At 43.4% G+C, this 24,903-nt stretch overlaps 3 protein-coding genes across 7 annotated transcripts in view; all 3 read left to right on the forward strand.

The window, feature by feature from the left end:
• The first annotated feature begins 376 nt into the window (after positions 1-376).
• LOC121574135 (density-regulated protein) lies at positions 377-12,687 on the forward strand. 3 transcript variants are annotated; one of them, XM_041886750.2, is made up of 7 exons: positions 377-430; positions 2,555-2,673; positions 2,838-2,942; positions 3,049-3,138; positions 11,672-11,788; positions 11,900-12,039; positions 12,352-12,687. In XM_041886750.2, the coding sequence occupies exons 2-7, from the start codon at positions 2,565-2,567 to the stop codon at positions 12,394-12,396; spliced, it is 606 nt and encodes a 201-aa protein (XP_041742684.1). In that variant the 5' UTR covers positions 377-430; positions 2,555-2,564; the 3' UTR covers positions 12,397-12,687. The 3 variants fall into 3 exon arrangements, with proteins under 3 accessions (XP_041742684.1, XP_041742683.1, XP_041742685.1); XM_041886749.2 differs by having other exon boundaries at positions 410-567; XM_041886751.2 differs by having other exon boundaries at positions 410-567; positions 3,058-3,138.
• A 102-nt stretch (positions 12,688-12,789) lies between these two features.
• Positions 12,790-14,997, forward strand: LOC121574134 (hydroxycarboxylic acid receptor 2-like). Its single transcript, XM_041886748.2, has one exon. The coding sequence runs from the start codon at positions 13,363-13,365 to the stop codon at positions 14,371-14,373; it is 1,011 nt and encodes a 336-aa protein (XP_041742682.1). The 5' UTR covers positions 12,790-13,362; the 3' UTR covers positions 14,374-14,997.
• Positions 14,998-16,962: 1,965 nt separating this feature from the next.
• LOC121574132 (CAP-Gly domain-containing linker protein 1-like) overlaps positions 16,963-24,903 on the forward strand; it is a 50,475-nt gene continuing 42,534 nt past the window's right edge. For all 3 annotated transcript variants that reach the window (XM_041886744.2, XM_041886746.2, XM_041886747.2), the window contains exon 1: positions 16,963-17,108. The gene's annotated coding sequence lies outside the window, so the exon portion shown is untranslated. The remainder of the gene's footprint in view (positions 17,109-24,903) is intronic.

Below are 24,903 nucleotides of genomic sequence, written 5' to 3' on the forward strand. Positions count from 1 at the left end.
AGTATTTGTCAAAATGTAACTTGTCTATAGGGTAATGTACTTTTTTTGTGTCTCCCTGGATTTATATTATTATATTTTTTATACTTTAGTTATGTGTGATATTTGTTTATTGTTTTATACAATGTTCGTGTAATGTAATAATAATAATAAAAACGTGTGATGGGCGCGGAGGAGTGTCAAGGCATATATGTGAATGCCTATCGTATAACATCAATAAAAAACCATAAGAGGAGTTACATATGACAGATATTTTCAACTTTATTTTCCAGTACATCGTAATTTTTATATTAAATGCAATTTATAGCTATTTCTTTGACAAATTGTTAAATTTTTATAGATGTGATAAATCAGGCAACTAAGAAAACACCTACTATAGCTTAGACGTGCGTGCGTTCCAAGACATTGACAGGACCCCTGGCCAAATCAGGCTGTAGGTGTGCGCCTCAAGCTGTTAAAACCAGTGGTTACAAATGAGCATTATTCTAATTAAATTATTTGCTTTAACTTTACTTAATAATGCTTACGGTTTTGTTAAACAGTCAACAATATTAAGGTCGTATTCGAGGGGTATGTTGGATCATGTTGTCTTTCCATTGATTGACTTGGCGGTAATGCTAGCTAGCTACTGCTGTGTAACGTTAACTGCGCCGTCAGTTAGCATAGCTAGGTAGCTAGCCAGCTATGAATGAAGTCTCAGCCAAGAAACCAGGCAGTTGTCAAAAATATTAGCTAACTAGCTGGCTGACCAGCTGTTGAAGCTAGCTCGCCGACCAGCTGTTGAAGCTAGCTCGCCAATCTAACTTGTAGCTAGTCTATGTATGATTGGTCACCGTTTACAATAAAATGTTATCTGCCAATTTTGTCTTGCAAAGGCACCAGAATGGGCAGCATGCAAGTTAGCAATCTAACGCAATTGCTGGCTCATGATGTCATGAGTTTCAACAGCAGCTGTAAGGAAAGTTGTCATACAATTCTACATATCTTTGTTATTCATTCACGAAGTCAATCTTCTTTGTTGCTAGATATTGCTCCTCAGCCTGTTAGCTAGCTAAGGCCAAGGTACACTACATGACCAAAAGTATGTGGACACCTGCTCGTCGAACATCTCATTCCAAAATCATGGGCATTAATATGGAGTTGGTCCCCCCCCCTTTGCTGCTATAACAGCCTCCACTCTTCTGGGAAGGCTTTCCACTAGATGTTGGAACATTGCTGCGGGGACTTGCTTCCATTCAGCCACAAGAGCATAAGTGAGGTTGGGCACTGATGTTGAGTGATTAGGCCTGGCTCGAAGTCTGCGTTCCAATTCATCCCAAAGGTGTTCGATGGGGTTGAGGTCATGGCTTTGTGCAGGACAGTCAAGTTCTTCCACACCGATCTCGACAAACCATTTCTGTATGGACTTCGCTTTGTGCACACGGGCATTGTCATGCTGAAACATGAAATGGCCTTACCCAAACTGTTTTTGTTAGCGTTAAGATTTCCCAACACTGGAACTAAGGGCCTAGCCCGAACCATGAAAAACAGCCTCAGACCATTATAACTCCTCCACCAAACTTTACAGTTGGCACTATGAATTCGGGCAGGTAGTGTTCTCCTGGCATCCGCCAAACCCAGATTCGTACATCGGACTGCCAGATCGTGAAGCGTGATTCATCACTACAGATAACGTGTTTCCACTGCTCCAGAGCCCAATGGCGGCAAGCTTTACACCGCTCCAGCCGACACTTGGCATTGCGCATGGTGATGCTAGGCTTGTGTGCGACTGCTCGGCCATGGAAACCCATTTCATGATGAATAGTTCTTGAGCTGACGTTGCTTTCAGAGGCAGTTTGGAACTCTGTAGTGAGTGTTGCAACCGAGGACAGACGATTTTTACTGAGCGTTGTTGCTCCTAGACGTTTCCACTTCACAATAACAGCACTTACGGTTGACCGGGGCAGCTCTAGCAGGGCAGATATTTGACTAACTGACTTGTTGGAAAGGTGGCATCCTATGACGGTTCCATGTTAAAAGTTCTTCAGTAAGGCCATTCTACTGCCAATGTTTGTCTATGGAGATTGCATGGCGGTGTGCTCAATTTTATACACCTGTCAGCAACGGGTGTGGCTGAGCTAGCCGAATCCACTAATTTGAAGGGGTGTCCACATACTTTTGTGTATATATAGTGTGTGACATGCCGGACCTCACGTAGCTGCTTAGCTGAAGATGGGGTGTTGGCTAATTTATTGAGCTGCAATGTTACTGCAATAGCAGCAGCACTATTATCTGATAAATATATTGCAGCAGTTTCCATGGTGAGGTTTGGTGTTATGCATTGATTAAATTGACATACAGTGGCTATCCATGTTGACTGACATGGCAGGCCATGACAGGCATCTGTTTTCAGTGCTTTGACAATGTATGTTTGCTGTCATCAGACTAATCCATTGTTGAGGGTCCAGGATCATGACTAAGCCAAGTTGTCGGTGGTAAAAGACTGTCTGATTCTCACTGTTCGTTCGATTTGAAAGCATACTTTACTACCTAATTCACCTTTTTCCCCTCTGTTCAGATAATCTATCATGGCTACTACTGAGAATGCAGAGACAGGCTTACCAGAAAACAAAGGAGACCATCATCGGAGTGCTTACCCGGACACAAAGTATCCAATGAAAGTCCAGTACTGTGGAGGTAAGTACTAGGTAGTCGTAGTAGGAGGTAGTAGCCGGGCTGCGTCCGGAATGGCACCCCATTCTAGTGCTCTATAGATGATCATGGCCAATTCCTAAAACATTGTTTTGTAATGTCACATTATTGTCAAGGTTTAACACTTCTCCATGTAATTGTTTTTGTAGTGTGTTCCTTGCCAACAGAGTATTGTGAGTACATGCCTGAGCCGGCAAAATGCAGGCAGTGGCTGGAGAAGAACTTCCCAGATGTGTTTGCCAGAATGAGTGTAGGTGAGTTCCATCAGACAGTCTCTCACTCCCTCCCTTATTTTTCCTATCAGGAAGATGGGTGCTGTCGTATTTAAATATATATATTTTTTTTTATTCTGCCTTATTGGTCCCGTAGGAAATGCACCCAAGCAGGACACCGGCTGTGAAGAGGCGCCCCCTGTTGGAGAGGAGGAGGAGAGGAAGAAGCAGAAGCGAGGTCTGATTTCAACTCTAAAGTTTTAGTTTTGAATTCTTAAATGCATCCTTCCTCCTCATATCCTAACCCAGTGTTTCCCGGCACAATCTTCAGGGACCCTCTAACCGGTCTCCATACTTGTTCTATTCCAGACTATTGTTCTATTCATCAAGCTCTTTATTGGCAGTAGCGGTGCGTGGGTAAAATCACTGGGGTAGCCAAGCCAGGAAAAATACATATTACAACCTAGGTGTAGTGATTATTGCGTTGTTTGCTCTATAACCCGTTAGGCAAAGACAAGTCACACAGTGGCTGAACAAATTCAACCGTACTTTTGTTTCATAACAAAACCGGAGAGTAGCAACTGTCCGGTGAAGTCCACAACGCAAATATTGCATGTAACAAATAGTTACATGACCTACAGCAGGGATGGGCAGTTGGCAACCCACAGCCTCCCTTTTGTAGGAACTCCGTCGGGGTCTCAGCTTACTGTTTAGAGTTAGAATAGTAGAATAGACAAGGTGCAATTTTGAAATGTGGTTCTGCAGCAGCAGTTTTTCTCTTATGTCAGTCACTGACAGTCACTCAAATCAAATTTTATTAGTCACATATACGTGTTTAGCAGATGTTATTGCGGGTGTTGCGAAATGCTTGTATTTCAAGCTCCAACAGTGCAGTAATAGCTAACAAGTAATATCTAAAAATTTCACAACATATACACACAAATCTAAGTAAAGTAATGGAATTAAGAATATATAAATAAATACATGGACGAGCAATGTCAGTGGCATTTTTTATTTGTTTTCTTTATATATTTTTTGAGAATTTTATTTTATATATTTTTAACCTTTATTTAACTAGGCAAGTCAGTTAAGAACAAATTCTTATTGACAATGACGGCCTACACCGGCCAAACCCGGACGACGCTGGGCCAATTGTGCGCCGCCCTATGGGACTCCCAATCACGGCCGGTTGTGATACAGCCTGGAATCGAACCAGGGGGTCTGTAGTGACGCCTCAAGCACTGAGATGCAGTGCCTTAGACCGCTGCTCCACTCGGGAGCCCATAGACTAAGATACTGTAGAATAGTATAGAATACAGTATATACATATGAGATGAGTAATGTAAGATATGTAAACATTATTCAAGTGACTAGTGTTCCATTTATTAAAGTGGCCAGTGATTTCTAATCTATGTATATAGGCAGCAGCCTCTAATGTGCTAGTGAAGGCTATTTAACAGTCTGATGGCCTTGAGATAGAAGCTGTTTTTCAGTCTCCCTGCGGTTGCGGGCGGTGCAGTTGCCGTACCAGGTGGTGATACAGCCCGACAGGATGCTCTCAATTGTGCATCTGTAAAGGTTTGAGGGTTTTAGGTGCCAAACCAAATTTCTTCAGCCCCCTGAGGTTGAAGAGGCGCTATTGCACCTTCTTCCCCATACTGTCAGTGTGGGTGGACCATTTTCAGTTTGTCAGTGATGTTTACGCCGAGGAACTTGAAGCTTTCCACCTTCACTGTGGTCTCGTCGATGTGGATAGGGGGGTGTTCCCTCTGCTGTTTCCTGAAGTCAATGATCATCTCCTTTTGTTTTGTTGATGTTGGATAAGAGGTTATTTTCCTGGCACCACACTCCCAGAGCCCTCACCTCCCTGTAGGCTGTCTCGTCGTTGTTGGTAATCAAGCCTACTACTGTTTTGTTTGCAAACTTGATGATTGAGTTGGAGGCGTGCTTGGCCACGCAGTCATGGGTGAACAGGGAGTACAGGAGGGGGCTAAGGACACACCCTTGTGGGGCCCCAGTGTTGAGGATCAGCGTAGTGGAGATGTTGTTTCCTACCTTCACCACCTGGGGGCGGCCCGTCAGGAAGTCCAGGATCCAGTTGCACAGGGCTGGGTTCAGACCCAGGGCCTCAAGCTTAATGATGAGCTTGGAGGGTACTATGGTGTTGAATGCTGAGCTATAGTCAATGAACAGCATTCTTACATAGGTATTCCACTTGTCCAGATGGGATAGGGCAGTGTGATGGCGATTGCATCGTCTGTGGATCTATTGGGGCGGTAAGCAAATTGAAGTTGGTCTAGGGTGGCAGGTAAGGTAGAGGTGATATGATCCTTGACTAGTCTCTCAAAGCACTTCATGATGACTGAAGTGAGTGCTACGGGGTGATAGTCATTTAGTTCAGTTACCTTTGCTTTCTTGGGTACAGGGACAATGGTGGCCATCTTGAAGCATGTGGAGACAGCAAACTGGGATAGGGAGAGATTGAATATGTCCGTAAACACACCAGCCAGCTGGTCTGCGCATGCTCTGAGGACGCGGCTAGGGATGCCATCTTGATCGGCAGCCTTGCGAGGGTTAACACGCTTAAATATCTTTCTCACGTTGGCCACGGAGAAGGAAAGCCCACAGTCCTTGGTAGCGAAGCGGGCGAAGAAGGTGTTTAGCTTGTCCGGAAGGAAGACGTCGGTGTCCACGACGTGGCTGGTTTTCCTTTTGTAGTCTGTGATTGTCTGTAGACCCTGACACATACGTCTCATGTCTGAGCCGTTGAATTGCGACTCCACTTTGTCCCTATACTGACGTTTTCACTGTTTGATTGCCTTGCGGAGGGAATAACTACACTGTTTGTATTCTGCCATATTCCCAGTCTCCTTGCCATGGTTAAATGCGGTGGTTCGCGCTTTCAGTTTTGCACGAATGCTGCCATCTATCCATGGTTTCTGGTTAGGTTTTAATAGTCATAGTGGGTACAACATCTCCTATACACTTCCTGATAAACTCAGTCACCGTATCAGTATATACGTCAATATTATTCTCTGAAGCTACCTGGAACATATCCCAGTCCGCGTGATCAAAACAATCTTGAAGCGTGGATTCCCATTGGTCAGACCAGCGTTGAATAGTCCTTAGCACGGGTACTTCCTGTTTGAGTTTCTGCCTATAGGAAGGGAGGAGCAAAATGGAGTCGTGGTCAGATTTGCTGAAAGGAGGGCGGGGGAGGGCCTTGTATGCATCCTGGAAGTTGGCGTAGCAGTGGTCGAGTGTTTTAGCAGCGCGAGTACTACAGTCGATGTGTTGATAGAACTTCGGCAACATTTTCCTCAAATTTGCTTTGTTAAAATCCCCAGCTACAATAAATGTGGTTTCCAGTTTGCATAAAGTCCAGTGAAGTTCTTTGAGGGCCGTCGTGGTATCAGCTTGAGGGGGGATATACACGGCCTTGACTATAACCGAAGAAAATTATATTGGGAGATAATACTGTCTGCATTTGATTGTGAAGTATTCTAGGTCGGCTGAACAAAAGGACTTGAGTTCCTGTATGTTTTCACAATTACACCATGAGTCGTTAATCATAAAACATACACCATATTTATTCCTGTCTGCGCGATGAACTGAGAACCCAACTGGCTGGACCGACTCGGACAGTATATGCCGAGAGAGCCATGTGTCCGTGAAAGAGTATGTTTCAATCCCTGATGTCTCTCTGGAAAGAAACCCTCGCCCTGAGCTCGTCAACTTTATTATTATTATTAATAACGTAAGAAATAATACATAAAAAAACAAAATACTGCAAAGTTTCCTAAGAGCTAGAAGCAAGGCAGCCCTCTCTGTCGGTGCCATTTTTGTAGGCTCAATTAGCCACTCAATGTCAGCTAACATTTTTATTTATTGGTAAGTTAGTCTAGCGGCCAGCTATCTAAACTTGTAGTAGTCATGGTCGAATTACCGACCGGGGGGGCCCCATTGATTTAGTTAGTCATTCTCACTCAGATATCATATTAAAAACTGCAAACATTTCCCCTTTGCCCCATGGCAAAATGAGTCGAATCTCATAAAATGAGTTATAAAATTGCTAAATCTTCTCTCGCCCCATGGCAAAATGTGTAGAATTGCAGTAAACTTGCTTTTAAAACTGCAACATTTTCTCTCTGCCCCATGGCAAAATGTCTAGAATTGCAGGAAATTAACTCTAAAACTTAGGGCCCCCAAAAGGCTAGGGCTGACCAGCGAGCCACTGCGGTCCCTCATGATGAGTTCTGATTTTTTGGGCCCCCACCTCCATCAAAGCTGCCCATCCCTGACATACAGAATGGTCAATCAAGTTAATGTTTCCTACATTTTTGAACTACTAAACAATTATTGGTTTAGAAAAATTGAGAGTTACCGGAAGTCGCAAAGGAAATAGGAGCTGCCTCTGCTATTCCAGCACCATTTCAACCTCAACATCATCAAATCAGCTATAGCTTATGCTTAGTCTAATGACTTTAAAGAAAACAAAAACAATTTAGTCCAATCAATGTAAGCTAAATATCATGTGGCTATCCATGGTACTGATTTGTGTGTGCGTGCACGTCAAAAACTTATTGACTCGCTAATGCCATCCTACCCTCTTTCATGTTTCCAAAAGGGTCTGACTCTATCATACAGTACACACTTTTAGTTTTTGTTGTCCTAGACTAGGCTACCTGGGTGAAATGTTTGCCAGCCAACTTCCTCGCATGTTCAACGATGAGCCAGCTAGTTAACGTTAGCCTACTACATCTAGCTACATATTGAACTTCCATCCACTCAGGCCTGGGGCACAATGTATCTTAAATGGTTTGATCAGAATCGCTGTTATAATAAAATAAAATAAAACCAGAAGTCCAAATCCCCATCTCCATCCACGGCTAATTTAGGAAAGGGCCGATATTCTAGCTAGCTAGCCACTGGAGGATAACGACACAACACATTTTTTCTGTCAATGACATTTTGCTTTTATATGAATTGATTGGTGTGAAGCTTGGCCTCCCTTAACTTTTTTTGGGTGTGCCAGGACCTGGTTTAGCTAAACCCTGATTGGCTATTATTTTTTGTAGGGTCCCCTTGCTATACGGTATGAAAGTCCCGCCTACTTCCTGGATCATGTCCTACAGTGTTTTAGATTGGCCTTCAAGATTATATAATCAAATTCATGAAAACACGGTCATATGTAATATGTACATTTCTATTTGTATTTGTGGATTAATTTAATTCTACCCTATGAAGGTTTTCGAAAAAATTTAATGCTATGGAAAACCTTCATGAAAGGCATCAATTAGAAGTAAATTAATCCATGAATATAATTTTACATATGACATATGGCCGTGTTTTCATGAATTTCATTATATAATCTTGAAGGCCATTCAAAAACAGCCTTGGACATGATTCAGAAAGTAGGCAGGACTTTCATACCAGTGTATTGAATTCAATAGACGGGTTGGTTGTTTAGCAACAAAACCAACACTATGGGGCAAAACAGACTGGGTTTGCTTAGATTGTTGACAACATGTAAACTATATGTAGTCTCCAATATTTATTGAATACATAACATTGCACAATGAGCGCTTGTTGTCTGTCAAATACGTTGTTACGGTTGTTGGTTAGCTAGCTAGCGAATTTTAGCCATATTAACATTGACGTGACATCAGTCAACACCTCAAGATTTGGTATCAAGAACAAGAGAGAACTAGCTGAAATGAGCCACTTACGATTCCCCATATGGCAGTTTCCTGTCATTGTTGCTAGCTTTCTGGCCATCCAGAATCACAACAACACATGTACTTCTGCCCCATTGAAGCTTGCACATCGTTTTCGTGATGTTCTTCGCTAACTTTGCTAAGAGTTGAGGAAAGACTGACTGCATCACTTCTTATTTTTATGAGAAACAATGTGTTGTAAATTCAAAATTGTTTGCATAGTCAACTTACACACAGCACTTAAACACACACACTTACCCCACCAGATATGCCACCAGGGGTCTTTTCACAATCCCCTGTTCCAGAACAAATTCAAGGTAACGTACAGTATTATACAGAGCCATGAATGCATGCAACTCCCTTCCATCTCATATAGCGCAAGTGAACAGCAAACCTGGTTTCAAAAAACGAATAAAGCAACACCTCACGGCACAACGCCTCTCCCCCATTTGAACTACTTTTTCTGTGTATGTACTGACATGTATGTGTAACTGATAGATGCACGCACACTACGTTGATGTTTTAAATGTGTGTAAATTGTAGTCTTTTGTCTGTCTTTTTCGTTATGTGTCGGACCCGATGATGTGTATAAACCCTGGATGACTGTCGGGGGGCGCTGTATTGAAGCCACCGCACAGCCATCTTGGCACTCCTCCATTATAAAAAATATTTTGGAAGCTATAGAAATGCGTTTATTAATGTCTACATTCGTTTTTGACATGTTTATTCTATTACAGACCCCTTAATGCATACCTTTTTTAAATTATATTATGTGAGCTAAACATAAATTACAAATATATAAAATGTTCCTTAAAGTATGTCTTTTTAGAGAGTACTAATGTTTCTGTCCCCAGTACAACAAAAAAATACTTAAATATACAGTGAGGGAAAAAAGTATTTGATCCCCTGCTGATTTTGTACGTTTGCCCACTGACAAAGACATGATCAGTCTATAATTTTAATGGTAGGTTTATTTGAACAGTGAGAGACAGAATAACAACAAAAAAATCCAGAAAAACGCATGTCAAAAATGTTATAAATTGATTTGCATTTTAATGAGGGAAATAAGTATTTGACCCCTCTGCAAAACATGACTTAGTACTTGGTGGCAAAACCCTTGTTGACAATCACAGAGGTCAGACGTTTCTTGTAGTTGGCCACCAGGTTTGCACACATCTCAGGAGGGATTTTGTCCCACTCCTCTTTGCAGATCTTCTCCAAGTCATTAAGGTTTCGAGGCTGACGTTTGGCAACTCGAACCTTCAGCTCCCTCCACAGATTTTCTAAGGGATTAAGGTCTGGAGACTGGCTAGGCCACTCCAGGACCTTAATGGGCTTCTTCTTGAGCCACTCCTTTGTTGCCTTGGCCCGTGAGTTTTGGGTCATTGTCATGCTGGAATACCCATCCACGACCCATTTTCAATGTCCTGGCTGAGGGAAGGAGGTTCTCACTCAAGATTTGACGGTACATGGCCCCGTCCATCGTCCCTTTGATGCGGTGAAGTTGTCCTGTCCCCTTAGCAGAAAAACACCCCCAAAGCATAATGTTTCCACCTCCATGTTTGACGGTGGGGATGGTGTTCTTGGGGTCATAGGCAGTATTCCTCCTCCTCCAAACACGGCGAGTTGAGTTGATGCCAAAGAGCTCGATTTTGGTCTCATCTGACCACAACACTTTCACTCAGTTCTCCTCTGAATCATTCAGATGTTCATTGGCAAACTTCAGACGGGCATGTATATGTGCTTTCTTGAGCAGGGGGACCTTGCGGGCACTGCAGGATTTCAGTCCTTCACGGCGTAGTGTGTTACCAATTGTTTTCTTGGTGACTATGGTCCCAGCTGCCTTGAGATCATTGACTAGATCCTCCCGTGTAGTTCTGGGCTGATTCCTCACTGTTCTCATAATCATTGCAACTCCACGAGGTGATCTCTTGCATGGAGCCCCAGGCCGAGGGAGATTGACAGTTCTTTTGTGTTTCTTCCATTTGCGAATAATCGCACCAACTGTTGTCACCTTTTCACCAAGCTGCTTGGCGATGGTCTTGTAGCCCATTCCAGCCTTGTGTAGGTCTACAATCTTGTCCCTGACATCCTTGGAGAGCTCTTTGGTCTTGGCCATGGTGGAGAGTTTGGAATCTGATTGATTGATTGCTTCTGTGGACAGGTGTCTTTTTATACAGGTAACAAACTGAGATTAGGAGAACTCCCTTTAAGAGTGTGCTCCTAATCTCAGCTCATTACCTGTATAAAAGACACCTGGAAGCCAGAAATCTTTCTGATTGAGAGGGGGTCAAATACTTATTTCCCTCATTAAAATGCAAATCAATTTATAACATTTTTGAGATATTTTTTTGTTGTTATTCTGTCTCTCACTGTTCAAATAAACCTACCATTAAAATTATAGACTGATCATTTCTTTGTCAGTGGGCAAATGTACAAAATCAGCAGGGGATCAAATACTTTTTTCCCTCACTGTACATTTTGTCCTTGACACATTTTAATTGAAATACTGTGGAATTACATTCATTCCTATGGAGGACTGCTCCTACTAGGGAGTGCCAATATGGCCGACTGGGGGTTCAAAGCCTCTCAATGGCCAGTACATAGCATCAGCAATCCAGGGTTTATATACATCATTGGTTGGACCCCAGCAAGACTAGCTGTCGCCATTGGTGTCAGCTAATGGGCATCCTAATAAAATATACATCTAAACCGGTCTATGCTACGGGCGGAAACATGTCATACTCTTTTTGGCCAGACAGCATCAGATACATGGGCTACACCTACTGAGACAGAGGAGCGCTGTTTCCCTCGCTCTGATGATTTCTCCGGTAAGATCGATTCAGCCACTTGCGAATTGAAGGAAAATTATGAAACAGTGAGAGAGGAAAGAGACAATTTGTATTTTTAATAAAATTATTTGTCAAATTTGGGGGAATCCTGTCCTCCTTTGGCATCCATGACTACACACCTGAGGATTGGTTTTGGAGACCCCTGTGTCTGAGGATTGGTTTTGGAGAACCCTGTACTAATCTGTATGTTCTGACTGTCCAGGTGGCAGAGGACAGATCAAACAGAAAAAGAAGACTGTGCCTCAGAAAATAACGATAGCTAAAATCCCCCGCGCCAAGAAGAAATACGTCACACGTGTCTGTGGAATGAACACCTTTGGTAAGACTGCTGACTGTCACACACACCGTTACTGTAACCTCCTCATTAAAGACATGGACAGACCAGTAACCTTGTTTTTCTTGCTTGTGACTGTGGACGTCCTCTCTGCAGACATTGACCTTAAAGAGGCTCAGAGATTCTTTGCCCAGAAGTTCTCCTGCGGCGCCTCGGTGACGGCGGAGGATGAAATCATAATTCAGGGAGATTTTACAGATGACATCATCGATGTCATTCAGGAGAAGTGGCCTGAGGTAAGAAAGCTGCGTTTACTCTCCCACATCACATAGATGATGGAAAATAGTTAGTTACAGGAAATAGACGCAGTAGCCTGTGTGTACCTCAATGAGGGTTGTCACTAGTTACCACAGTCATAAACCCTGCCCATTTCTACAATTTATTTTCATAAAATGTGATTTTAAACTTAACCACACTGCTAATCTTATGCCTAACCTTAAAACTAAAAAGCTAATTGTTTTCATTTTGTGGGTGTGATAACTAGTGGAAACCCTCAATGAGACATCACAGCCCTACACACTAACCATCTGTCTTTCTCTCCATTGTAGGTGGATGACGACAGCATTGATGATCTTGGAGAAGTCAAAAAGTGAAGACCCGACGTGCACTTTTACTGAGAATGGATGTGACCTGTAACAACAACAACAACAACAACAACCTGGCCAAATGTACACATTAACATTAAAAAAGGAGTCGTTTTATATCTATTTTATTTACTGTATAGAAACTGTGGACTCGGCCACCCCCCCTTGGCATTTTTCAGTTCTTGATAGCTGCTCTCTCTTGTTTGCCAAAGGTCTGGTCTGATGATCTGAATCCTTGTAAAACGCTTTTCACTTGGCAAGCTTGTAGGGTAATAAATGTCGGTCTCAATCACTTGTTCACGCTTTAGTCCATCTCACTTTGTGTATGTACATGTCTCACTATAATGTCTGCAGTGTGTATTCATGCTGCCTTTGTGTCATTTAATTTCATAAAACACATCTGTGGGCAAGGGGCAGGGTCATCCACTCGTGCATTTTACCAGTAAGCCTATGGTCTCAGGATTCTTCTCAAATACCCCCTGTGGATAGGCCATGTACCCCCAGGGGTCCTAGTACTCCTGGTTGGGAACCACTGTCCTAAAACAATGATAAAGAATAGATTGGTACCTCACTTTGAAACCTCTTCGTTCGGAGTGTTTCCATTTCGTGCCTACTAAACATGACCCTGTTTTGTGACCTTTATCTATGGTTGTTTTCAGGGAACCCTTGGTGCCCCTTATATACCCATGAGTATAATATTTCCACCAGCATAATAGTTTTATAATGAAGCCATAATCCCTGGGCTGTTAGTGAACACACGCAGAGCCATATCCCTATGGACAAATATAACCCCACAAGAGAGAACACACTGTACGTACACACACACACTCTCCACATTGTTGGCGCTGGAAGATCGTTTGCACAAACAATAAAATCCCCGATCCCAGGAGGTGCGTATTGCACCCTATCTCTCGTCTCTCTTCAGAGGGGAGCAAAGTCACACACAGACGCTCTCCAGTCCGTATCGTTTGACCCATGGCGAACTTCACTACTACGGCCGACAACTGCTGCGCCTTCGACTCTCCCATTCTAGACCGGGTACTGCCTCCTATCCTGGTGCTGGAGTTCATGTTCGGGCTGATGGGGAACGTTGTGGCTCTGTGGATGTTTATCTTCCACATGGACACCTGGAAGCACAACTCTGTCTACCTCGCACACCTTGCCGTGGCCGATTCCATCGTCCTGTTCTGTCTTCCCTTCAGAGCTGACTACTACAGACGCGGCAAGCACTGGATCCATGGTGATGTCCTGTGCCGGCTTATGCTGTTCCTGTTGGCGGCCAACCGTGCTGCTGGCATCTTCTTCCTTACTGCGGTGACCGTCGACCGTTACTTGAAGATCGTTCACCCTTTGAACAAGATCAACCGGATGGGCCTGAACTACGCTCTGTGGGTGTCTCTGGGCCTGTGGGGCCTGATCATCGCTGCAACCGGGTACCTGCTGGCCGACGAACACTTCTTCTACCGCAACAACCGGACGCAGTGCGAGAGCTTCAACATCTGCATGAGCTTCAGCCCGCTGTCTACATGGCACAACACCTTCTACGTAATCCAGTTCTTCCTGCCAACCGCCATTGTCACCTTCTGCACCGTCTGCATAGCCTGGCAGCTGAAGAGCAAGACGCTTGACACCAAAGGGAAGATCAAGCGGGCTGTGCAGTTCGTCATGGCCGTGGCACTCATCTTCATCATTTGCTTCTTCCCCAGTACGGTGTCTCGGATCGCTGTGTGGATCCTCAAGGCCTGGTACAGTGAGTGCCGGTATTTCCAAGATGCCAATTTGGCGTTCTACACCTCTGTGTGTTTGACCTACTTCAACAGCGTGCTGAACCCCATCGTATACTACTTTTCTAGCCCGGCCTTCAGCGGGACCTTCCAGAAGCTGTTCAACAGACTGCTGGGGAGGAAAGAGGAGGAGGAACAGCCAGCCTTGCCTGTGAACGGGACCGGGATCGGCAGTCCGAACACAGTATCAGGGAAGATCTGAAGTGGTAGTTAGTCACTTCTAACCACTGATCCAGGATCTGGGTCTGTACTTGCAAAGTGTCTCAGAGTAAGTCTTATTCATTGTGATCTAAACTACAAAACTGATCCTAGATCAGCACTCCTACTCTGAGACGCTTTGTGAATATGGACCCAGAAGTATGACTCAGTGTGGTTATTTCTACTCCTAGTGCAGGGTTCCCCAACTGGTGGCCGCTGGTGATTTTATTTGGAGTTATTGTTGGACATTAAAGATTGTAAAAACACCAGCAAAAATAATCTCCAAGTGATTTTAATTTGGGAAATCTGTTCCAAAGTATTCCCATGCATAAAATAGAAATACAGTGTATATGTGATCATATGCAAATGTAAGCAAGGTTTGAAATTATTATGTTTTAGTCAAATATCTGTTTGGGCTTCTTCTTGCTGTCAATTTGCAGTCTACAAATTATTTATAATTATGTTTTGGCCCCCTGACCGTCACTCAATAAATAAATCGGCCTGCGGCTCAATCTAATTGATCCCTGTCCTAGTGGAATATTGTTGTGTCTGTCAGTGACTGCGTTTACATGCACACAGTATTTTCTATTTTTTATTTTATTTTATTTAACCTTTATTTAACTAGGCAAGTCAGTTAAGAACAAATTATTATTGACAATTACTGCCGACCCCGGCCAAACCCGGACGACGCTGGGCCAATTGTGCGCCGCCCTATGGCATATTCCAGACAGTAGCTCATATCCGATTACGGTCTTATTCGGGGTAAACTGTTTACATGCACCTTTGATATCCCACCCATGAGTATCCCTTTAACCATGAATAAACAGAATATTCCTAATTTAAGTATATGGGTTAAATGGAATAGTAACTGAAATATGGACACTGACTGTAGGCCTATAACCTCTCACATGTAGTCTAATATAATATTAACTCCTGCAGAATTATGCATTTATTGCAGTGAAATTATATAACAAATGTAAATGTTGTCTTGGGAACAGGAGTGGAGAAATATGATTTATTTCAGCATATCTTGAGAAAGTGTGAATGTGCCTATAATGTGTTATCTTTGACAGTGTTTTATGCAAGCAGACAGTATTTCAACCAAATAAAATATGCAGCCAAGACGAACTGAAGTCTTATCAGAAGAATGTTTTGTAGTTTTACTCAGCTTATCATTTACTTAAAAACGGTCAAACTGATGACATTTTGACATTTTGCACAGGACCAATCTTTCCACTGTTTTTTGGAGTTATTCTCCGCAGTCCCTAAACGAAACAGACAGACAACTTCACCGGTGTTAACTAAATTACTAATGCATGCATTCTATCGATGTAAGACATTATTCTGGTGAGCACTACTTTATTTAGTCTTCTGGGGCAACAAGTTATGACAGAAGAGAAGCTGCATTTATCAAACTGTTGACAAACAAATGTCCTACCAAATGTGGGAAATTATAATATGGCTTACCAAATGTCGAACATTATAAGCAGAAACTTGTCTAAATTAGGGGTGAAAGTAGCCAGTAGTAAATTATAGTAAATTAATTATAGGCTAAATTATTATGGAATTATGGTGGATCGAACTGCGCAGGTAGCCTACTTTTTGAAGTGATTTGTTTGACAATCAGATGAGAACATCATCACACAACACATTACATGCGAAACTGAGCCTGCGTAGACCGCAAAAACAACAGTAAACGGGATAAAATGGGATAAAATGTTTGCATGCCACAGTATCACATCTTAGATCAGCATATCCCAGGTATCTTATCCGGTTTCTCATAATCGGGATACAAGCTTTTTCGGGTTATTGTAAACGGGATATGATGTTTATATGCACTAACTCAAAAACAGAAAACGTGAGTATCCCGAATAATAAAGGGATATTGGTGTGCATGTAAACGTGGTCAGTGAAGAATCTCAAACCAGACATGTGAAGGAAGGTAAGGAGGGTGGAGATAGGTGTCTGCAGAGAAGAATGCCTATTTTAACATGAAAGATAATCATTTTTATTGCCGTATATTGGTTGCTGTATATAGCCAACACCCAAATGTTATGTTGATGTTCTATAGCTAAAAGTACAAATAGATAGGTTTGAACAATTAACAATTTGCATGCTGTATAACACGGCAATCATTAATGTAGTATTTCATATTTACAATAGTCTGTCTTTGATTAGGTTTTTTATTTGTTTATGATTCAAGTAAATTAATTGTGAATTAATTGTAATTTCCAAAAATATTTCCAGAGAGATTATTTACAATGAAAGTCCTAGTTGTCGAATACAATTACTTTCCAAGTGATACAAATGTGTTTTGTGAGATTGTCTAGGGTTTTATAGGTACGCTAGCAATATATGAATAAGTGTTGCAAAAAAGATCACAGATAATGTGCCATATTTCAGTGTTTGCATAAAAGCACATTTTATTGCATGTTGTTTTATAACATTTACAATATGATTTTAGCGATCACTCTACATTTAAAACACCTTTTGATTATATTTGGGCTATGTTTATTATGCCTATGGAAATAACTCAGTGGGTGGATGGAGCAGGGAGAATGTTCAGACAGTCAAACGAAGGAGGATGCTTCGCAGGTGACGTCAGTCGGGGGAAGGGCTGGCGGCTAGAGAAAACTAGCGGCGCAGGGTTTGGAAATTATCGGATTTACTGCAGCGTCTAGCTGGTTATCTTTAATCGTTTCGATCAAAACAAACAGTGATTTATCGACAACGCTTCAGGTAAGCAATAAATGTTTTTACATAACACGCATATCCCTATTGTTTTTCTTTTTATGCAATGGAAAGCTGCCTAGCTAGCCACTGACATTCCGACAGGGAGGGAGAGAAGTGAAGGCATCGGGAATTAAACCCACTGGTCCAAAGCAGAAGTGCGTAGCGGGTTAGCTAGCTAGTTATATCCCCAAGTGATTTTTCTATCATACAATACATAAGTGGATGAGAGCATATATCGTGCTTTCAATAAAGCAAAATTGCTCAATAAGGTTGCAGCGAGTCTACTTGATTTTCCCAGAGCTCGCGCTAGGTGTGTCAGCTAGCCAAGCAGGCGTCAGTCATATTCAGACTAGGATATGCCATCATTCCTCCTCTGTTCTAACCAACTGGTGGCTGGCAGTAAATAACCAGCTAATAGAAACTATTAGAAGTAACCTATCTAATATCTATCAATATCATTACTCAAGAGCCATATAGCTAGATAACTTATAGTGTGGGTGTAGACTGGTTTGCTAATCGAATTATGCTAGCCATGGATGAAGAGATGCACCTGCTTGGAGAGACTGACTCGTGGTAAATTGAGGTCAGCAAAGGCAAATTGTATTTATCCTCAGGAAGCTGTCCTGTAACTGATGCTTTGGTCAGCTAGCTAGATATTTGACTACCAATAGAAACCATTCCTCAATCATTACTTGGACCACTGGCTATCTATTTGACTTAGACACACCTATGCTATGGTAGTCCCCTGTAGCTCAGTTGGTAGAGCATGGCACTTGCAACGCCAGGGTTGTGGGTTCGTTTCCCACGGGGGGCCAGTATGAAAATGTATGCACTCACTAACTGTAAGTCGCTCTGGATAAGAGCTTCTGCTAAATGACATAAACGTAAGATCAGCAAACCAGTGGTCCTCTGTAGCTCAGCTGGTAGAGCACGGCGCTTGTAACGCCAAGGTAGTGGGTTCGATCCCCGGGACCACCCATACACAAAAAAAAAAATAATGTATGCACGCATGACTGTAAGTCGCTTTGGATAAAAGCGTCTGCTAAATGGCATATTATATATTATTATATCATTTGACATTTGACATTTTAGTCATTTAGCAGACTACTTACAGTAGTGAGTGCCTACATTTTCTTATCATCAGACAGATAAGCTTAAAAGTAACAGTTAACTTGGCTTCGTTTTGTTAGAAATTGCGTAATTCAAATCTGGTATTGGAATAAGAATCAAGAGATCTTCAATCCAAGCTTAATTTATTATATGCAAAATGTATGTATGATAAGTATGAAGGTTCGTATATAGGGGTCCACTGAAATACCACGCAGGGCACTCAGTTAACTAGAATTATTGTTTACAGATTCTTTCTCAAATACTCTGACAGAAAGCCTCCACCTCTTCTGTTGGCCAACCAGAGCAAAGGACTGAGTGTGGTTCAGCCAATCCGTTGGCGCAGGGGTTGGTCCCAACTCCTCGGCGTTTCATTTGTTGCCAGGCATAGTTGCTATGATAATAACCTGCGGAGTCAGCACCCAAAAGACACCATTCCACTGTACTCCATGTTCAAGGACAGTTTCACAGACTACAAAGAGAGAGTGTTCGTATCTGTAAGAAATACAAGTCTTATCTGTCCTACCCCTAACGTTCCTTACATGAATAACAACAGCCTGTTATGTGAAACAATCCATATCAGTACAGTGCTCCTCATTAATGCATTCCTTCCAAGCTATTCATCACATACAGATCCAATTATGAGAAAAATAAAACCCAACAATTCCCCATTTTGACGCCCTCTAGGGTGTCACTCATTAAAATACAATACAAACAAAAATAAACACTTTTATTAATAGACAATTTGATAATAAAAGTCCTTCAGTCCTTCCATCTACACCCAACTTGCAAACGGTTGGCTACAAGTCATCCAGGCACTTCAAACCTTCACATAAGGAAAGACAAACATTCACAATGGTTAACTTGATTAATAAAGCATAAAACACAGGATTAATAGAACACAAAACATAAGATTATTAAAACATAAAACACCAACAGGGAAGTAAATTTTTGGCCCCCTTTAGACACCCTCTAGAGTGTCACTCCACCAAGCCTGGTAGGTCATATCCTTCATTCCTTAGGTCGGAGTCCGGGATTGGGCCGTATCTCACCATCTGTTTGTAAACCACCTTCTCCATCTCCTTTTCTCACCAACCCTCAGACACAGGAAATAAGACAACATCCACAAAGAACAAGTATACCCATAGAAGCTATAACTTCACCCAGAATAGTCACAACAATAGTTTTCCATTTACCAAATATGTTATCAAACCAACCGTTTATGGAGCTATCAATACCAGAGTTCTCAGCCAGTTCGTTCGCCAGCGTGGTGATGGTCACTCAAGCGCTTTGGTCACGGGCCCGTCCGGTGCTATATTGTTGGAGATGAAAGTGCAGCACATATATCCAAACAGAACACAAACCCCGTCCCGCTCAGCCAAAAGCATATCTAAAGCTATTCTATTCTGCCATGTCATTAAGCTAGTTACCGCTGTCTGCTCAGCTAATGTCACACCCTGGTTCTGTGACTCATTATGTTGAGCCAGGGTGTGTTCATTCATTGGGTGTATTTCTATGTTGGTATTTCTGTTGTGTTCATTTCTATGTGTGACTGAGTGACTCCCAATCAGAGGCAACGAGTGTCAGCTGTTTGCTGGTTGTCTCTGATTGGGAGCCATATTTAACTGTCTGTGTTTCACTTTGGGTTTGTGGGTTTTTGTTCCGTGTTCGGTCAGTGTTATCGTTGGACGTCACGAGTCGTTTCTTGTTTTGTATATTTAACTTTAACTAATTAAAGTCATGTTTGTTTCACACGCTGCGCCTTTGTCTACTCCTTCCCACGATCGTGACAGAAAAACCCACCATGCAACGACCAAGCAGCGTGTCCAGGGGCAGCCCTTGGGGTGGACATGGGAGGAAGCGCCGGGAAAGGCCCTGGCGAAAGAGGAGCAGCGTGTCCAGGAGCAGGCAGCCTGGACATGGGATGAGATATTGGACGGTAAAGGGTCCTGGACTTGGGGGGAAATCCTGGCCGGGATGGATCGCCGGCCATGGAGTGAGACAGTGGAGAGGCGCCGTAGAGAGGAGCTACGGCGTGATCAGGGTCGTCGTCGGACGGTCGTGAGGCAACCCCAGAAAATTTTTAGGGGGGGGCACACGGCATGGGCGACTGGGCAGCAGGAGGCTGCCACAGGGCGAAATAGGAGAAGAGGAGAGAAGGCCACCGGGTTACGGGAGCCATTGGCGAGAGGAGGGAAGGAAGTCGTAGAGGCACGGCGAGAGGGACTGAGGTGTATTGCCAGTCCGGTCCGGCCCGTTCCTGATCCCCGTTTAAAGCCAGTGGTGTGTGTTCCCAGTACGGTCCGGCCTGTCCCTGCTCCACGCACCAAACCTACGGTGTGCGTCGCCAGCCCAGCCCGGCCTGTCCCTGCTCCACGCATCAAACCTACGGTGTGCGTCGCCAGCCCAGCCCGGCCTGTCCCTGCTCCACGCACCAAGCCTACGGTGTGCGTCGACAGCCCTGCCCGGCCTGTTCCTGCTCCACGCACCAAACCTACGGTGTGCGTCGCCAGCCCAGCCCGGCCTGTCCCTGCTCCACGCACCAAACCTACGGTGTGCGTCGCCAGCCCGACCCGGCCTGTTCCTGCCACTCGCACCAAACCTACGGTGCGCGTCGCCAGCCCGGTCCGGCCTGTTCCTGCCACCCGCACCAAGTCTACGGTGCGCGTCGCCAGCCCGACCCGGCCTGTTCCTGCCACTCGCACCAAACCTACGGTGCGCGTTGCCAGCCCGGTCCGGCCTGTTCCTGCCACCCGCACCAAGTCTACGGTGCGCGTCGCCAGCCCGACCCGGCCTGTTCCTGCCACTCGCACCAAACCTACGGTGCGCGTCGCCAGCCCGGTCCGGCCTGTTCCTGCCACTCGCACTAAGCCAGGGGTGCGAGAAGTCAGCCTGGTAAGGCCCGTCCCTCTTCCACGCACCAAGCCAGGGGTGCGAGTCGTCAGCCTGGTAAGGCCCATTCCTCCTCCACGCACCAAGCCAGGGGTGCGCATCGTCAGCCTGGTAAGGCCCGTTCCTCCTCCACGCACCAAGCCAGGGGTGCGAGTCGACAGCCTGGTAAGGACCGCTCCTGTTAAGTCCAGTCCTGCTCCAGCCGGCGGGGCCAGACTGGACCAGGGGCGCATTGGGGGGTGTATTGAAGGGTGGTGGTCAAGGCCGGAGCCAGAACCACCGCCGAGGAGGTATGCCCGCCCAGCCCTCCCCTGTTTTGTTTAGTTGAGGCGCGGTCGCAGTCCGCGCCTTTAGGGGGGGGTACTGTCACACCCTGGTTCTGGGACTCATTATGTTGAGCCAGGGTGTGTTCATTCATTGGGTGTATTTCTATGTTGGTATTTCTGTTGTGTTCATTTCTATGTGTGACTGAGTGACTCCCAATCAGAGGCAACGAGTGTCAGCTGTTTGCTGGTTGTCTCTGATTGGGAGCCATATTTAACTGTCTGTGTTTCACTTTGGGTTTGTGGGTTTTTGTTCCGTGTTCGGTCAGTGTTATCGTTGGACGTCACGAGTCGTTTCTTGTTTTGTATATTTAACTTTAACTAATTAAAGTCATGTTTGTTTCACACGCTGCGCCTTGGTCTACTCCTTCCCACGATCGTGACAGCTAATCCCTTTATTGCATCACGAGTGTGGTTTAAATCTTTTGCTGGTTATATTAAATATAATTTATCCAATCTACATTTTTATTAATTGTTGACCACCAGAAAATACTTGATTCAAACCCAGCTGCGATCTGATTGTGGATCCCATCAATATATATCCTTTCATCAAAGGATCCCGGGAAGAGGTCCTACTTTCTACGTGACAACTCACCAGTCTCTGACACGTTTGATTGTTTACATATGTAGGTGAGTTCACAATCAGTTATCACCACACATCCATCAGATGTCAGCACGGGTCTGGTTTTGGTTCCTAAAATCCTCTGGCTGCAACAAAGAGGAGAGATTAGTCATGGTCTCTTTTAGTTGTGACATTCTCTGTGTGGGAGCAGGAGCTAAGATGCCTTACCCTGTCTCCTATCTTATTAGTCCTAGAAAAACAATAAGAATCCCCTGTGACTTCAAACTGAGGCAACCCAGGTTGGGATGACTTTGTTATCGGAGGAAACAGATAGTGCAAGTTACCATAAGACTCTTTCACCACATCCCCAGGTGGCTTGCATGGAGGATAAACCTGACAGAGAGTCAAAGCCTGTCAAGGGGAACGGAGTAGTTGTTAACCTTGGTTTGGCTGTCCTACAGGCATAACAGTCCTCTTTAGACCGTATACTGAACCCATTCCAACCACAGGTTAAAATCTATTTACTCCGTCTCCATCTGTACTACTTCCTTCAGGTCTATAGTTTGCACTGTATCACTACCTCCCTCAGAGAGGTTTACTCTATAGGGTGCCCCAGTTGAAGAAGATATCTCACTTGTCAGGTCTGTAATCTGTTTTAGCATAATTCAGACTTTCAGACAGTACCTACCCTCATATGGGTCGCACTGCCATTTCTGATAATTCCCTACTTTCACAATACTCCACCTGTCCCTAAACTGTGTATGGAGATTGGTGATGTCCTTCCCTAAAGTCCCTAGTATTTCCCTTTTCCCTACGTCTAGCTGTCTCCTATGCCTTTTCAACTTGTGTTAGGTTAACTACCACTTCTGGCTGAAACAGGAGGGTCCGTGTGTGTTAGGAATATGGCCCCCACAATCAGACAGCTACCTACCGTCGGGAGACCTGTGAATCCCCACCCTCGCCCTGAGAACATGTCAGATGCCAGAGGCCAACCCATTGCTTCACCTTCTATCGAACTCACACAGGGATGATCAGACAGGGTAAGGGAATCTTCGTTAAGGAGCCAACCCCCGAGCCCTAATGGTGATCGGATCTTTCTCCTAACTCTGTGTTTGTTCGTCAGGTGTAGCTGGGTTTACCTTTTTGCAGTGAGTGACATGCACCCAGATGGATCTCTCAGCTATTCTGCTGGCAAAGGCAGTACTTGGTAGGGCCCTTCCCGCCAGGCCTGCTTCAGTCTCCTGGTTAGATAGAGTGGGTCACCTTCTCCTTTAGTTCACCTGTGGGGCACAAAACCTCTGACATACAGGTGTGTTTAATAAAATATCATACATGTTTTTTTTTTTTTTTTTTAAGTATTTTGTCCTCTCCTTCGTATATATTTAATATTTAATCCTACCCTCTCCTACCATACCATCCATCCCCCATTTGACACATGATTTGGCCATGTGTCAATATTACCACCTACCTAAACAATCACTTTAGTTAATATTGGTAATTCATTATCCAATTGCCATTCCTCCACTCTCTCTTCTGTTATTTTATGGTTCAAATCATATATATTATTACCAAATTATAGTCTTCTTCACACTTTGCACAGTATTACAAATTACCCTCAACTTAGTAAAATAAACTATCTTAAAGTCCTCCTCTCATGCCTTTAGAATTTACTAGTGTGGATGATTAAAATAACACCAGAATGTTAAAACAGAGTTCAGAGGCAATTGAAATCATTTAACGAACTGTTCAATCCCATAGTATACTAAACATTACCATTATTCTAAATATTTCATAAATGTTAGTTATCCCAAGTGTTCATTAAGTCCTCATGACATTCATTCTCATAAGAAATCATATATACCCCAAACTCAGCCAAAAGCTAAAAAACTCCATAAAATTCACTTTGTGCTCCTCTAAGACCTATCACCCTGACCTGCTCAAACCCCCCCAAAATTGAAACAAGGCTTTATAAACATCATACTAGGTGTGTTGTTTTTTGTTTGAAAAACCCAATTTGAAAAACAACCACACCACTTTTGTTTTAAGAACTTTATTATTTATTCTTAATTGTAATTTAAAACCTTACTGACTCCAATATTTTGTATAAAAAGTGCTTTCAATGTTAATGGTCTAATATTTTTAGTTTAAAACGCAAATGGGTAATAGTAATACCATTAGACCACTTTATTTAACTAAATAACCAAAAATGCAAATATAAATGATACAGATATCCCCAGTCCTAACCCATCAATAATTGTTTGTATCAATCTAAATCACCCCCCTTCTCTCTCTCTCCTGACTCTTCAAAAGCCACACTCTCGCTGTCTCCAGCCCCTCCCCTCGCAACTCTCTCTCCCTCTCCTCTGGTGGGCGCAGGCTCCTTCGAGGAGCTGTGTTAGTGTTTCCAATATTCTGTGGTTATTTAAAGTACTTTCATCTAGTTATTTAAATAAAATTATTCCCACCTAATTAGTTAAAGTTGGTGCATGTTTATATTTAAATGATAAACCGAATTATTTCAGTCTAATTGTTTAACCAGTATTTTGCAGGGTCAAACATTACATCAAATAATCAACAAAAAAGAAGCCTCAACCCAAGCACCTAAAACCAGTATTATGCTATGTCAAACATCAAACACTGAATCAAATAATAAACCAAATTGTTTCAACACAACTATTCAAAACCAGTTCAGTCACACAATTAATCACTTTAGCTTTATGTTCCCAATTGTTATTAACGGGTTATATGGTTTAAGCAACCACAAACCCAACAGTTATCCCCAAATTTATACAGTTTGGACAGGCACAGACGTCTTTGATTCCCAATTAGTTTTCTATCAAGGTATACAGGTTTATCATTCACACTCTCATGCATACGTCACCCCTGTCTTAAAGAATTTTAAGTGTCTCCTTTGAAC

Source organism: Coregonus clupeaformis, chromosome 9, assembly GCF_020615455.1.
Source record: "Coregonus clupeaformis isolate EN_2021a chromosome 9, ASM2061545v1, whole genome shotgun sequence".
Lineage (NCBI taxonomy): Eukaryota > Metazoa > Chordata > Actinopteri > Salmoniformes > Salmonidae > Coregonus > Coregonus clupeaformis.

Bases quoted from the DNA above. Each gene is read 5' to 3' on its own strand.
- LOC121574135 (XM_041886750.2), top strand. From the start codon at position 2,565: ATGGCTACTACTGAGAATGCAGAGACAGGCTTACCAGAAAACAAAGGA. The intron at 2,674-2,837 runs GTAAGTACTAGG...TTGTTTTTGTAG, and splicing joins GAAAGTCCAGTACTGTGGAG to TGTGTTCCTTGCCAACAGAG. The intron at 3,139-11,671 runs GTCTGATTTCAA...CTGACTGTCCAG, and splicing joins GAGGAAGAAGCAGAAGCGAG to GTGGCAGAGGACAGATCAAA.
- LOC121574134 (XM_041886748.2), top strand. From the start codon at position 13,363: ATGGCGAACTTCACTACTACGGCCGACAACTGCTGCGCCTTCGACTCT.